The sequence below is a fragment of the Mobula hypostoma genome, chromosome 4, assembly GCF_963921235.1.
Source record: "Mobula hypostoma chromosome 4, sMobHyp1.1, whole genome shotgun sequence".
In the NCBI taxonomy this organism is placed as follows: Eukaryota; Metazoa; Chordata; class Chondrichthyes; order Myliobatiformes; family Myliobatidae; genus Mobula; species Mobula hypostoma.
In genome coordinates, this window is record NC_086100.1 from 194741758 (window position 1) to 194757861 (window position 16104).

Below are 16104 nucleotides of genomic sequence, written 5' to 3' on the forward strand. Positions count from 1 at the left end.
TGACTATTGGGTGTGATTATAAGTGAGGGAGCGTGGCAGGGTGGAAATATGTCTCTACCAAAGGAGGTGTAAGGTGCTACTTCCCTTCACTCACCGGTAGGTCACCCTTGGGCAAGCTATAGCACCTGCTTAGCACCTCCCTCCTACCCCAAGGGTCACGTGAAGCCATGGGAGCAGGTAGTGTATGAGCAGCTGGTGTATATCAGAAATCCTGGTTATGCGACCACTGACGCCAGGCAGACAACCTCCGAAGAGTATTGATAATGGCTGGGGTCACCCGTCTTGTAAAGACACTGCCCAGAAGAATGCAACGGCAAACCACTTCTGTAGAAAAATTTGCCAAGAACTATCATGGTCATGGAAAGACCATGATTGCCCACGTCATATGACACGGCACATAACGAATGAATGTACAAGGATTAAATGAACAAATAATAAATAAATAGATAGATATATTATTATTACATGTACCAAGTTACAGTGAAAAGCTTTTCTTGCAAACTGTTCATACAGATCAATTTATCACACAACTACATTGAGGTAGAACGAGGTAAAACAATAATACCACAGAATAAAATGTAACAGTTAAAGAGAAAGTACAGTGCAGGTAAACAGTAAAGTGCACTATCATACGAGATAGATTATGAGGTCAAGAGTCCGTCTTCTCATATAAGTGGGCCATTCAGTCGTCTTATAAGAGCAAGGTAGAAACTGCCCTTGAGTCTGGTGGTATGTGCTTTCAAACTTTTGCATTTTCTGTCCGATGGAAGAGAGGAGAGAATTGACAGCTTTGCTGCTGTCATTAGGATCACCCAGATTAACAGCTTTCCAAACCAGCATTGCATGTGCAGAACAGACTCCTACAACACCACTACACTGCTGTGAAGCTTCACCTTCACTCCAGGGTGGCTAATACAGTTAGAGTTATAAACAACACTACGTTGAAGGAGGCCATTTGGCCCGTCATGTCAGTGCTAACTTTTTGCTAGAACTAACTGTATTATATTAGTTCTGGCAAAAAGAATTAATTTCCTCAAATTTTACCCAATAGCCCCAACAAGTTATTTTTGAATGTCTACTGCCATGACAAAGTGAAACTCGGGTAACTTGGGCAACATCTTATATTCCATCTTGGTAGTCTCCAACCTGATAGCATGAACATCGATTTATCCAACTTCCAGTAATTTCTCTCTCCCTCCCTCCTCCTCTTTTTCCATTCTGGTTCCCCTCTCCTCTTATCCTCACCTGTCCACCACCTCCCTCTGCAGCCCCTCCCCTCCCCAATCTGATTCCTACTTCTTCAGACTTTTACCTTTTCTACCTGTCACCTTCCAGCTTCTCACTTCATTACCCCTCTTCCATCCATGAACACTACCTCACTATCTTTTTCTTTTTTTCATTCTCTTTCTGCACTACTTAATATATTTTTTACTGTAATTTAGTATTTTACTATTGGGTAAAGATCGAGGGGAGCAAACCTAGAGAAAGACCTCGGCTTATGTACATCAAAAGCATAGCCAGGTGGCTACACATTGAGGAAATGGAAGTCATCCAAAAAACGAAGGATAGATCTGTATGGAAAACCATGGTCACCAAAGTCTGCATCGGATATGGTACCTAGACAGACAGACCGTTGGGTATTGCACTGTACTGCTGCCACAAAACAAATTTCACGACATATGCTGGTGATACTAAACCTGATTCTGATACCTTTGTCTAAGCCAATATTTGGGTATGTTCTTGTGTGGGAAGAGGCAGTTCAACTTGTTCCACCGCCTCCCAAGGTTCAAATACACACGTCACTCCGTCTCCCAAGTCATGCACCTGCCTTAAACATGGGACCATTTAGTTTACACTTTCCTCAGCTTCCCTACCAAAGGAAACTACAAACGTTTGTAGTTAATGAAGGAAAGATGATTGAATGTCTCCCTAGTTCATTAAGGACTCTTGAACTCAAAATCAAAATTCAAATGTTCAAAGTGAAATTATTATCAAAGTACATATATGTCATCATATTCATTTTCTGAGATTCATTTTCTTGTGGGCATACCCAATAAACCTACAAACCAATAACCATAGCAGAATCAACGAAAGACTGACCAACTAGGGTGTTCAACCAGACTGCAGAAGACAACAAAAGAAAAAATAATAATAAATAAATAAACAATAAATATCGAGACCATGGGATGAAGAATCCTTGAAAGCGAGTCCATTGGTTGTGGGAATGTTTCAATGATGGGGCAAGTAAAGTTGACTGAAGTCATCCCACCTTGGATCAAGAGCCTGGTGATTGAGGAGTAATAACTGTTCCTGAACCTGGTGGTGTGAGTCCTGAGGCTCCTGTACCTTCTTCGTGATGGCAGCAGCAAAAAGAGAGCATGTTCTGGGTGGTGGCGACCCCTCTTGACGGACGCTGTTTTTCCTGCGACTGCGTTTCACGTAGATGCGTTCAATGGTTTGGAGGGCTTTACCAGTGATGGACTGGGCCATATCCACTACTTAATGTAGGATTTTCTGTTCAAGTGCATTGGTGTTTCCATATCAGTATTACAGCTTGCGGCAATCCGCAGCTCAGAGTCCAATTCCAACGCTGTTCAGTAAGGAATCTCTGTACGTTCTCCCCATGGAGCGTGTGGAATTTCCTGGATGTTTCAGTTATTCCCCCGCCCCACCCCATAATCTGAAGACATACCGGGTAGGTTAATTGGTCATTGTAAATTTTTACTTGATTAGGTTGGGGTTGACCAGGTTTATCAGGGGCTGCTGGGGCAAAGTGGTTGGAAGGGCTGAAAAGGACCACTCTGTGCTGATTTGCTAAATAAATTCTACCTGCAGTGCCCTTTGTCTATCACTTTATTCTGCATTGTTATTACTTTACCTTATTCTAGCTTAGTGCACTGTAATTCTCTGAGACTCTTTGCAAAATGTTAAACAAACATAGAACAAATAAACTCTTCTCAGGCTTCCAACCAGGTACAAATATTAATTTCAACCAACCTTTCGATGACAGACTCTGTCACCTTCATCAGGAATACAAAGAACAGTACAGGCCCTTCAGCTGACAATGTTGTGCCAACCTTTTAACCTACTCCAAGATCAATCTAACCCTTCCCTCCCACATAGCCCTCCAATTTTCTGTCATCCATGTGCCTATCTAAAAGTTACATAAACGTCTCTAATGAATCAGCCTCTACCACCACCCCTGGCAGTGTGTTCCATGCACTCACCACTTCCCTCCAATCATCTTAAAATAATGTCCCTTTGTATTGGAATCGTGCTGTGCACACATACTGCTATATGCTGCCGAAGGGTCTCGGCCGAAACGTCGATCGTACTTTTTTCCATGGATGCTGCCGAGCCTGTTGAGTTCCTCCAGCGTTTTGTGTGTGTTGCTTGGATTTCTAGCATCTGCAAATTCTCTCTTGCTTGCCCCCCACCCCCCTTGTATTAGCCATTTCTGTCCTAATGGTCCATATAGGCGTTCTCCCGGGGATCATCACCACACAGCTATTCTCAGGGATCTTGCTGCGGACACAGACTGCTGAACCAGGAGCAACACGCACAAAATGCTGGAGGAAGTCAGCAATTCTGCTAAGCTAGGAGCGTTTTTTGGCTTTCTTTGCAGAATTTTAAGGGTCCCTGACTGGACAACCGCCGGTGGTGGGATCTCAAGTCATCCGGCCGCCACCAACACTGCTGTTCGTGAGTTCTTGCGGTGCACAACCACCGAAGCCGGAAATATCCCACACCGAGATCCAGCCCTTCCCACTTATTGACCTTAAAGAAGGGATAGACGCGGCACCTGACTTAAGGTCACCGTATCGTCATCGGTGGCACGACGTGAGTAGCCTAGAGACATCGCCCAGCGATCCCGCGCATGCGTTCATCACCACCACCGACTTCCTCCTCTTCGTTGCTACGGCAACGTGACTGCAAAACCAAAATGCCTTGCAGGAAATTATTTTGACCATATTTAAATAACTATACATGCAAGACTGTTGTTATGGCATCAAGATAATAGTTTTAAAAAGAGCCTGCCACTTGAGGAGACGTTTGATGGGCGGGGTTTCTGTAGTTGCCAAGGTGACGGATGTTTGGCGCGGCCTGAGGCCAGCAGGTGAGTTCTGAATAACCGCAAATCCCTCGCCGGAATATCTCAGCCACAAATGATCCATAATCGAGACACCAGGGAGAGCTTTGTGTTGTTGACTAATCCATGTTTATGGTCATTTGCAATCGGTAGAAATTAGTTGCAGCTCCTTGCGAAGAGGGCTGGCGGCTGCCGCTTGGTGGTTGGGAGGTCCCAAGTCAGCCTCAGCGCTGCTGAAACTTTCGCACGAATTGTAACGTCGTACCTGGTTTATTATCCACTCTCAACTTGGTAAATTGCTTTATTATCTGTCTATGTGTCATTAAGGACATACTGTATATACAGAAAGGTGCCAGTAACATCATGAAGGATCCCACCCACCCTGCTCATAGACTGTTTGTCCCACCCCCATCAAGGAGCATACACACCAGAACCACCAGACTCAAAAACAGTTACTTTCCCCAGGCAGTAAGGCTGATCAACACCTCCACCCACTAATTCCACCACTACTTTTCGTTCCCGTTCCGACGTGTTGGCCCACCCTCAGAGTGTCTGGCTGGATAGCTTCCAACCTGATGGCATGAATGTCGATTTTCCCTTCCAGTAAAAAAACCCTACCCCTCCCCTCTTCTATTCCCCACTCTGGACTCTTACCTCTTCTCACCTGCCTATCACCTCAGCCTGGGTCCCTTTCTCCTATGGTCCACTCTCCTTTCCTGTCAGATACCTTCTTCTCCAGCCCTTTACCTTTCCCACTCACCTGGCTTCACCTATCACCTTCCAGCTAGCCGCCTCCTCCCCACCACCTATTTATTCTGACATCTTCCCTCTTCTTTTCCAGTTCTGAAGAAGGGTCTAGGCCCGAAACATCAATTATTTTTCTCGTTTCCACAGATGCTGCCCCGACCTCCTGAGTTCTTCCAACGTTCTTTGTGTGTTACTCTGGATTTCCAGCATCTGCCGACTTTCTTATGTTTACTGTGTTATCGTTTCCTGTCAGAGTCACCTTTCCCCAAGCAGTAAGCACCCACTAACCCACCCCTACACACCCCCAGCCACCACTACTTTATCACTTGCTGTCAGAGTCACCTTATGTGCAGACACTCCTGTGCCTAGCGTCACTTTATGGACATACATTTAATCTATGTATATAAGCTATCTTATGTATTTATATTTATTGTATTTTTATTATTATTGTTGTGATCTATATCTTTTGTGTTGCTTTTTTGTGCTGCATCTGATCCACAGTAACAATTATTTTGTTCTCCTTTACACTTGTGTACAGGAAATGACATTAAACAATCTGAATCTTGAATCTCAACTTGGCAAACTGGTTCCAAACAAGAGAAAATCTGCAGATGCTGGAAATCCAAGCAACACACACAAAATGCTGAAGGAACTCAGCAGGTCAGACTTGCCGAAGAGTCTCGGCCTGAACCATTGACTGTACTTTTTTCCATAGGTGCTGCCTGGCCTGCTGAGTTCCTCCAGCATTTTATGTGTGTTGCTTGGTAGACTGGTTTATTATTGTCACATGTACTGACCCACTTACTTCCTGCCTGTTATGCCGCTGGCATTTAGGGCAGCAAGGAAGGTCCTTCATCTCTGGTGGTGTTCAGGGCTTCCTTCATGAGGTCAGTATGAAGTTTACAAGGTTTCACCTGATGAAAGGTCTCGATTATTCATCTCCCTCTGGCCCCTCTGAGTTCCTCCGGTAGCTTATTTATTACTTTAGATTCATTTATTTATCACATGTACATCGAAACATACAGTGAAGTATGTTGTTTGCATTAACGACCAACACATCCAAGGATGTGCTGGGGTAGCCCACGCATTCTGGTGACACAATTACCAATAAACCAAATACCAATATACACATGCTTGGAATTTTCTGCCAAGTCTCTCAATAAATTTCCTTTTAATACAGAAAAAATTAGATCCTGTGTTAGTTTTCTGATGAAGTGTGTGTCAGTGTGCACAGCGAGGGTGGGGTGCTGTGATCTCTCCCTCTCACTCTGGTCAGGTAGTTTACTGAAACTCATGGCGTACACCCATCTGGAAAGAATGGCGATTTGATGAGGAGGAGGAGGGTGACATGGGCAGGGCAATCACAGCAGGGGGCAGAATGCTGCAAAGGATGGGTATGCCATTTGGTGGCTCTCAGCATGTACTCACTGGAATTTAGAAGAATGAGGGGTGATCTCATTGAAACCTATCAAATATTGAAAGGCAGAGATAAAGTGGATGTAAAGAGGATGTTTCCTATAGTAGGGGAGTCTGGGATCAGAGGGCACAGCCTTAGAATAGAGGGATGTCCATTTAGAACAGAGATAAGGAGGAATTTCATTAACCAGAGGGTGGTGAGTCTCTGGAATTCATTGCCATGGAAAGGTGTGGAGGCCAAATGATTGGGTGTACTTAAAGTGGAGGTTTATAGGTTCTTAATCAGTAAGGGTGTCAAAGATTACAGGGAGAAAGCAGGTGAATGGTGTTGAGAGGAATAATAAATCAGCCATGATGAAACGGCAGCGCATATTCAATGGCCCGAATGGCCTAACTCTGTTCCTGTGCCTTAGGGTCTTATACGTGGTGTGAGGGAATTTGTGAGGGACTGTTTAATATTTCATAGATAGGCTTGCCAAAGCTAACTTTCCATCAACACTCCCACACAGAAAAAGAAATAAACGGTAGCAAGAATGTCGAAGAAGAAGACGGGACGAGGCGAAGCTAAGAGCAAGCCTGTGGGGATGGAACAGGATGTCCTGGCTACAACCACAGACCAAATTGTCACCCTGCAGAATGAGTGAGACCACTGACCTTTAGTAACGGGGCTGGTGATGGGTAAAGGGATGAGGGTGAGTGTGGGGGGTCTGCAGAGTGGAGAGTGAACCTCAGAAATGGGATGAACGTGGTTCCACTTGAGTATAAGAGTTAGGAAGTCATGTTGAACTGTACAAAACTTTGGTTAGGCTGCACTTGGTGTACTGTGTGCAGTTCTAAGCATTTTAGGAAGGAGGTGGATGTTTTGGAGAGGGTTACCAATACGCTGCCTGGATTTGACAGCATGAGCCGTAAGGAGAGGTTAGACAACCTTGGGTTGCTTTCTCTGAAGCGACAGGCTTAGGGGGGATCTGAAAGAAGTTTACCAAATTATGAGAGGCAGAATCAGAATGAGGTTTAATATCACTGGCATATGACGTGAAATTTCTTGCTTTGTGGCAGCAGTACATTGTAATAAAATCTATAAATGACTAAGAAATATATGTATATAAATAAGGAATGCAAAAAGGGGGAAAAATGTTAAAATAGTGAGGTAGTGTTTCCTTGTCCATTCAGAAATCTGACGGGAGGGGGAGGAAGCTGTTTCTAAATGTTTGAGTGTGTGTCTTCAGGTTCCTTGATGGTAGTAATGAGAAGAGGGCATGTCCTGGGTGATGGGAACCTTAATGATGGATGCTGCCTTTCGAAGGTGTCTCCAAAGCATTGATAAGCTATTAAGGTCCTGATGCAGAGAATTGACCGAAACCTTTTGACAATTCCTTTTCTCCTGCAGAAGCTGCTTGATTCATTGGGTTTCTTTAGCAGGTTGTTTGCTCCAAATTGCAATCTCTTGTGTCCCCAAGTGAGAGGGAGTGAGGGTTAGAAAACTCAGGGTTTGCTGGCAGAGTTGAACAAGAGTTGGTGGGACACTGGGTGGAAAGGCTTTGGAGAAAGATTTTCAGGGCATGTGACAGAGGAATTATGCCATAAATCAAAGCAAGACTTTGATTGTTTTTCCAAACTCTTCATGGTATTTGTTTTTATTTTTAAAGGTATGATGAAATTGTCAAAGAGCTTAAGCAACTGAAGTTGAAGACTTATGAACTGTATCCTTTACAGAGTTCCATGAAGTGGGGCTACATTTATGGTTCTTTTCAATGTTAACCATATATAATCATATAACAATTACAGCACGGAAACAGGCCATCTCGGCCCTTCTAGTCCGTGCCAAACTCTTACTCTCACCTAGTCCCAGCAACCTGCACTCAGCCCATAACCCTCCATTCCTTTACTTTCCTGTCCAAACAGCTATCCAATTTTACTTTAAATGATAATATCGAACCTGTTCTTTTTTTTTGCCCGTTAAGCCGCTGGTGTTTAGGGCAGCAATGAAGGCCTTCCATCTACAGCAGCGTTCACGGCTTCCTTCATTGTGTCTACAGCTTTCCCTTAGTTTACTGTCAGTCATGTGAGTCCTGGGAGGAGACTCAGGAATACCGTCGCACACTGATGTAGAAGGATTCTTCACTGTTGTTTCTGTAACAGTTTTGTTTGACCAGTCAGGGTTGTTAGTCCTAAGCTGAACCCCCAAACCTGGAGCATTGGTGGCGTCTCCCCTTTGACCTGTTTGGCATGGGTGATCCTACCAAGAGCTAAAGTACAAAGCCCTGACTCCTGCCATTATAGCTCTCCGGGTCATTGAGGCATGCAAAGCCACTGCAAGGTTGTGGGCCACTTTGAGGTCTTTCATTATGGGACCTGCCTTTTCTGGATGGTCCCAGGGGTGATATTTAGTGTTGTCAGGATCAGGTTTGTTATTGTATAATATGCAGTATAATTTTATTATTTATCTATTTAAAGATACAGCGTGGACAGGCCCTTGTAGCCAATGAACCACACTGCACGGCAACCCACCTATATTTAACCCTAGCCTAATCACAGGAAAATTTACAATGGCCAGTTATCCTACTAACATTTTTGGAATGCGTAAGGAAACCGGAGCACACAGAGGAAACCGACACGTTCATGGGGAGGAATGTACAAACTCCTTACAGACAACGTCATAATTGACCTCCGAACTCTGACGCCCTGAGCTGTGATGGCGTTGCACTAACTATTTGTTGTTTCGAGGCAGCAGTACAGTCAAAGACATAAAATAGACTATAAGATATAATAATAATAAAAAAAGGTGAAATGTTTAAACGATACCAGAGGGGGAACCTCTTCACTCAGAGGGTGGTGAGAGTGCGGAACGAGCTGCCAGTGGAAGGGGTGGAATCGGGTTTGATTTCAACACGTAAGAGAAGTTTGGATAAGTACGTGGTTGGGAGGGGTATGGAGGGTTGGGACAGATCAGCCATGATCTTATTGAATGGCGGGGCAGGCTCGATGGGCCGGATGGCCTACTCCTGCTCCTATTTCTTATGTTCTTATGTTCTAGGCAGAATAATAGTTTGGCATGGACTAGAAGGGCCAAAGGGCCTGTTTGTGTGCTGTAGTGTTCTACAACTCTTATAACTAAATAATGCAAAAGAGGAATAGTGAGGTAGTGTTCATGGAACTGTTCAGAAATCTGATGGTGGAGGGGAAGAAGCCGTTCCTAAGAATTTGAGTGTGTGTCTTCAGGCTCTATAGCACCTCCCTGACGGCAGTAACGAGAAGAGGGCATGTTATAGATGATGATGGTCTTTAGTGATGGCTTCAAAAGGCAGCATCCATCGTTAAGGACACCCATCACCCAGGACAGCCCTCTTCTCATTGCTACCATCAAGGAAGACATACAGGAGCCTGAAGATGCAGACTCAATGTTTCAGGAACAGTTTCTTCCCCTTGGCCACCAGATCACTGAATGCATTTTAAATCTTTTTTATTAATTATTATTGAAAATCAACAACAAAGAAAAATACATCAGGATAACCAAGGCAATATATAGAATAAGAGTTAAACTATCAACCAAACTAAACAGTATATCAATAATAATAAAAAAATGTTAAAGCTATTTTTTTTGGAAAAAAGAACTCCTACTAACTAAAACAAAAAAACCCTAATAACAAAAAAAACAAGAAATAAAAAACCCATTTGGAGCACAAACCCGGAGCTATGCGCCATATAGGCTTCCATTTAAAAAAAAGACATCAATCTGCCAACCAAATCCATTTACCCAAGAATCAGAAGAGGACTATCTTAATTAACTCAAATCAAATGATAATAACGGGCAAAAGAGCCCCACCTTTTCTCGAAGTCAATCTAGGATCAAAAGTTCGACTTCTAATTTTTTCCAAACTAAGACTTAACATCACCTGAGAGAACCATTGTATCAAAGTGGGAGCAGAAGCATCTTTTCAGTTTAATAAAATAGCCCTTCTAGTCAATAATGTGACAAATGCAATTATGTGTTGGTCTGCTGTAGAAATACTGTGAATATATTGAGGAATTACACCAAACAAAACTGTCAATTTATTAGGTTGTAGATTTCTGAATGAGTGAACCCATGAACACTACCTCACTATTTTGTCACTCTGTTGCACTATTTATTTTTGTATACCTTATATAAATCTTATTTTAATGTATAGGTTTTTTTTTATTATGTGTTGTACTGTACTGCTGCCATAAAACAACAAATTTCATTGCATATGCCAGTGATATTAAAACTGATTCTGATTCAAATTCCATCTTCTTGAGGCATCATCTTTTGAAGATGTCCTCAATAGTTGGGAGGCTCTCCTGATCTTGTTTGACAGAGAATCTCTCCATCCTGCATCCACAGCAGCGACATGCTTGTGGGGAGGGAACAAAAGATGGGTTAAAGGTGCTCCCTCACCATGCAGTTGTCACTGAAAACACAATATCTTTTTAAGATTCAAGTTTTGCCAATGATTTTCTTTAGCTGAGGCATTCCAGACGGAAAGAGAATGACTTCCTAGAGAAGGAAGCACAGCAGACTCGTCTGGAGACGGTAAGCAGATGGCGGCAGACAGACTTCTGGAGCAGTGTGGCACTGGAGGGCTTGAGTGATGAGGAAAGACTGGAGGGCCTGGGGAAGTTTTCCCTGGAGCACAGGAGGCCTGAGGGATGACATTATGGAGGTTTATAAAGTTAAAGATAGGGTGTGAAGATTAGGAGAAAAATTAGCTTTATTTGTCACAGGTACGTCGAAACATACAGTGAAATGCACCATTTGCATCAAATTGAATCAGCAAGGATCGTGCTGAGGGCAGCAAGTTTCACCATGCTTCCGGCACCAACATAGCGTACCCACAACTCCCTAACCCTAACTGTCCATCTTTGGACTGTGGGAGGGAAGGAGGACACCTGGAGGAAACCCACATAGTCACAAGGGGAACATGCAAACTCCTTACATACAGCAGCAGGAATCAAACCCAGACCGGTAATCACTTGCACTGTAAAGCGATTGTGCTAACTGCTACACTACCAGCCTGTCAGAGATATTTTCCCAGGGTAGAGGAGTGTAAAACTGGAGGGCATAGGTTTAGGGTGAAAGGGGAAAGGTTTAAAGGGGCAAGATTTTCGCACAGGGGACAGTGGGTATATGGAATGAGCTAGCAGAGGGAGTAGTAGAGGCAGGTACAATTACAATGTTTGAGATACAGCTGAATGGATAGAAAATGTTGAGAGGAATATGGGCTAATGGCAGGCAAATCATAATAGTGCAGATTGTCATTTTGCTGGCATGGATGAGCTGGGTGGATCACAGGGCCTTCTTTTATCCTTCACATCCAAGGAAAAGACCTTAGCTCACTCAATCTATCCAAATAATACTTGCTGTCTAATCCAGGCAGCATTCTGGTAAATTCCATCTGCACCCTCTTTGAAGCTTCTGCACCCATTCTATAAGGAGGTGACCAGAATTGAACACAATATTCCCTAGTTTGGTTTAACCAGGGTTTTATAGAGATGTAACATTACCTTGTTGCTCTTGAACTCAATTCCCTGACTAATGAAGCCCAACACATCATTTCACCTTCTTAACCACCCTATCAACTTGCACTGCAATTTTGAGGGTCTTCTGTTCCTGCACATTGCTAAGAATCATGCTATTAATCCTATATTCGGCCTTCAAGTCCAAAGTGAATCATTTTACACTTTTCTGGATTGAACTCCATCTGCCACTTTTCAGCACAGTTGTGGAAGTTAGAAACTAGAAGGAGAGTAACACACACAAAATGCTGGTGGAACACAGGCCAGACAGCATCCATAGGAAGAAGCACAGTCGACGTTTTGGGCCGAGACCCTTCGTTAGGAGTAGAATGAGAATCAGCTTTGTTATCACTATTATACGTCTTTATTACTTGTCCCACTCCCATCAGGGAGGAGGCTACGTAGCATCCACACCAAGACCACCAGACTGAAAAACAGCTACAGTACTTTCCTCAAGCAGTGAGGCTGATCAACACCTCTACCCATTAACTCAGCCCTCCATACCCCCAACCACCACTACTTTATCATTTCCTGTCAGAGTCACCTTATACACAGACACTCCCGTGCCTGGTATCAATCTATGTATATAAGCTATCTTATGTGTTTCTATTTATTGTGTTTTTATTAGTATTGTTGTGTTCTTTATCTTGTATTTTTTTGTGCTGCATCAGATCTGGAGTAGCAATTATTTCATTCTCCTTTACACTTGTGTACAGGAAATGACATTGAATTTTGAAATTTGTTGTTTTATGGCAGCAATTTGTGCAAAGTCTTAAAATTACTATAAATGACAAAATTAATCAGTTAAAAAAAGGAATGATAAAGGAATGATGAAGTAATGATCATGGGTTCTTTAAAAGTGGGGTAGATTTAGTGATTGAGGGTGTGGGATAGAGCACAGAGCAGATGAGGCCTGGGACAGACTTCTGTAGATGTGCAGTGGAGAGTATATTGATTGGCTGTATCATAGTGTGGTATGGAAATACCAATGCCTTTGGATGGAAAGTCCTACAGAAAAGTAGTGGATAAGACTAAATCCATCACGGGTAAAGCCTTCCCTGCCATTGAGCACTTCTACACGGAACATGTGCAGGAAAGCAGCATCCATTATCAGGGACCTCCACCAACCAGGTCATGCTGTTTTCTTGCTGCTGCCATTAGGAAGAAGGTACAGGAGACTCAGGACCCACACTACCAGGTTCAGGAACAGCTATTACCCCTCAACCACAGGCTCTTGAACCAGAGGGGATAACTTCACTGAAATTCATTTGCCCCATCACTGAACTGTTCCCACAACGTATGGGCTCACTTTCCAGGACTCTTCATCTCATGTTATCAATATTTCTTGATTATTTATTTACTATTATTATTTTTTTTCTTTCTTTTTTTTATTTGCATAGTGTGTTGTCTTTTGCACACTGGTTGTCCGCCCTGTTGGTATAGTCTTTCATTAGTTCTATTATAGTTATTGGATTTATTGAGGTTGTATATAGTGACATATAGGTACTTTGATAATAAATTTACTTTGAACTTTGAAATTGTATTGATGGGCTGAATGGCCTACTGGTGCTCCTATTTTCTCGTGTTCTCTCCCTCTGACAGCACTGGAACGCCTTCCCAAGGAGGCTTCCACCAGCAGGCTGTCAGCAGCCCTCATCTCTTTCCTTGGCTCAGCCCTCGGGTCTGTGGTTTTTACCCTGTCAAGTACCTTCAGGCATTTTCTTGTGAGAACCGGCGTGTTGTTTCTGGCTCCAGTTCAATGAATGGGCTGTCGCAGTACTGCTTCCGGCCACACGAGGGAAGCAGATGATTTTGTGATTTAACAGGAATTGAATTACCAGGCCGCAAACGCCCAATTTATGGACACCCTTACATACAAAGGAACTCTTATTATATTGAATTCCAAAGTCCATCAAGCATGCATACACTTGTTAATGCAAACTACTTCCTCATGATTTTTAAAAATTGTTCTTTTTAAATTGGTTTTGGTTTATTATTGTCACATGTACCAAGATATAATGAACAGTTTTTGCTTAAGTGCCATCCAGGCATGTCATTCTGTACTTAAATACATCAAGGTAGTACAACAGGAAAAGCAATAACAATTTATTTATTTACTTACTGAGATATAGCATTTTCAAACTCTCACTGCTACGGTCAGAAGTTCCAACCTACTTCAAAAAGGCAACAATTATACCAGTGCCTAAGAAGAGCAGTGTGAGCTGCCTTAATGTCTATCGCCCAGTAGCACTCAAGTCTACAGTGATGAAATGCTTTGAGAGATTGTTCGTGGCTAGATTAAACTCCTGTTTCAGCAAGGACGTGGACCTAGTGCCATTTGCCTATCGCCACAATAGGTCTACAGCAGATGTAGTCTCAATGGCTGTTCACACTGCCTTAGATCAACTGGACAATACAAACACCTATGTCAGGATACTGTTCGTTGACTAGCTCAGTGTTCAACACCATCATTCCCACAGCCCTGATCAATAAGCTGTCGAACCTGGCCCTCTGTGCTTCCCTCTACAATTGGATTCTTGACTTCCTAACCAGAAGACCAAAATCTGTGCAGATTGGTGATAACATCTCCTCCTCGCTGATGATCAATATTGCCACACCTCAGGGATGTGGGCTAAGCCCACTGCTCTTCTTCCTCTATACCCATCGCTGTGAGGCTAGGTATAGCTCAAACACCATCTATAAATTTGCTGATGATATAACCATTGTTGGTAGAATCTCAGATGGAGATGAGAGGGCGGACAGGAGTGAGATATGCCAACTAGTGGAGTGATGTCACAGCAACAACCTTGCATTCAATGTCAGTAAGACCAAAGAGCTGATTGTGGACTTCAGGAAGCATAAGTTGAGGGAACACGAACCATTCCTCAAAGAGGGATCAGAAGTGGAGAGAGTGAGCAATTTCAAGTTCCTGGGTATCAAGACCTCTGAGGATCTAACCTGGTTCCAACATATTGATGCAGCTATAAAGAAGGCAATACAGTGGCTGTATTTCATTAGGAGTTTGAAGATATTTGTTTTTTCACCAAAAACACTCAACCTTCTACTGATGTACCATGGAGAGCATTCTGACAGGTTGCATCACTCTCTGGTATGGAGGTGGGGGCTACGGCACAGGACCGGAGGAAGCTACAGAAAGATGTAAAATTAGTCAGCTCTACCTTGGGTACTGGCTTCTGTAGTATCAGACACATCTTCAAGGAATGGTGCCTTAAAAAGGCAATGTCCATTATTAAGGACTTCCATCACCCAGAGCATGCCCTCTTCTCATTGTTACCGTCAGGAAGGAGACACAAAAGCTGTAAGGCACACATTCAGCAATTCAGGACCATCTTCTTCTCTGCTGCCATATGGAGATTGAACCCATAAACACTACCTCACTTTTTTAATATATTATTTCTGTTTTGCACTATTTTTAATCCAACTATTGGTGGTTGACATCTGTCTGTCTCAAAGCACAATGGGTGATGGTCATCATCATCACAAGCCTGGGTGGAAGGTATGGAAATCCTGAGATCCCCTTCTCGGCCTCACCAGTGCAGTCTAAAGGAATGTTTATGAAGCATTATGTTTGGTACCAGCTTGGCTGCAGGAGCTGCCAGAAGGATGTTCAATGATGTCCAGCCGCCTTAGGGGCTCCGCTTCAGCTTTACTCCCGCAGCCGTCATCTCTCTTGAGGCTACCCACAAGGCAGTGGGGCTATTTACCCATAGCTGGAGACCTGGTTCATGAGCACCAGGGCATGTCCACACACTGGTGGGCCTGTGCAGGGACCAGACATCCTCCCTGGCCTCTGTAGTTCAGCCCAAGTCTGGAGGGAATTCAGTTTCTGTGTGTCGCCAGTGAGGAGGCACTACATGAGGCTTGCTGTTGGAGAGGCTATGTACTAGCAGTGGGAGACTTACGCATTCAGCTCTCTTTTTCGCTAGACTAAAAGCCAGCATTGGAAGCTGAAAGTGAGAGCAGCAAACACTACCCACTACACTTCCACACTAGACGCATCACAACAACCATTTTGATAGTAAATGGTGTCAAAAGTTAGACCCCATCTAACTATTTCATATACATATATTTACTTACTGTAATTTATTTATTGTTCTTCCTTTCTATATAATCATATATTGCATTGAACTGCTGCTGCAAAGTTAACAAATTCCACGTCACATGTCGGTGATAATAAAACTGATTCTGATTCTGAACGGGCCCTTCCAGCCACACTGCCCAGCAATCCCCCAATTTAATCCTAGCCTAATATAAGGACAATTTACAGTGACCAGTTAACCTACCAACCAGTACGT

At 43.3% G+C, this 16104-nt stretch overlaps 2 protein-coding genes across 3 annotated transcripts in view; one reads left to right on the forward strand and one right to left on the reverse strand.

The window, feature by feature from the left end:
* The window catches only part of LOC134345849 (protein O-GlcNAcase-like), a 104822-nt gene extending 100946 nt beyond the window's left edge, over positions 1–3876 (reverse strand). The window contains 1 exon segment of the mRNA XM_063047152.1: positions 3803–3876. The gene's annotated coding sequence lies outside the window, so the exon portion shown is untranslated.
* Positions 3877–4045: 169 nt separating this feature from the next.
* ccdc166 (coiled-coil domain containing 166) overlaps positions 4046–16104 on the forward strand; it is a 43073-nt gene continuing 31014 nt past the window's right edge. Inside the window, exons 1-4 of one of the 2 annotated variants that reach the window (XM_063047156.1) lie at positions 4046–4117; positions 6763–6893; positions 7903–7956; positions 10751–10805. In XM_063047156.1, coding sequence (XP_062903226.1) covers positions 6787–6893; positions 7903–7956; positions 10751–10805 — 216 coding nt within the window. In that variant the 5' untranslated portion in view covers positions 4046–4117; positions 6763–6786. Of the gene's footprint in view, positions 4118–4264; positions 4382–6762; positions 6894–7902; positions 7957–10750; positions 10806–16104 lie in introns of those variants that run through there. The other variant, XM_063047155.1, reaches the window with a different exon arrangement.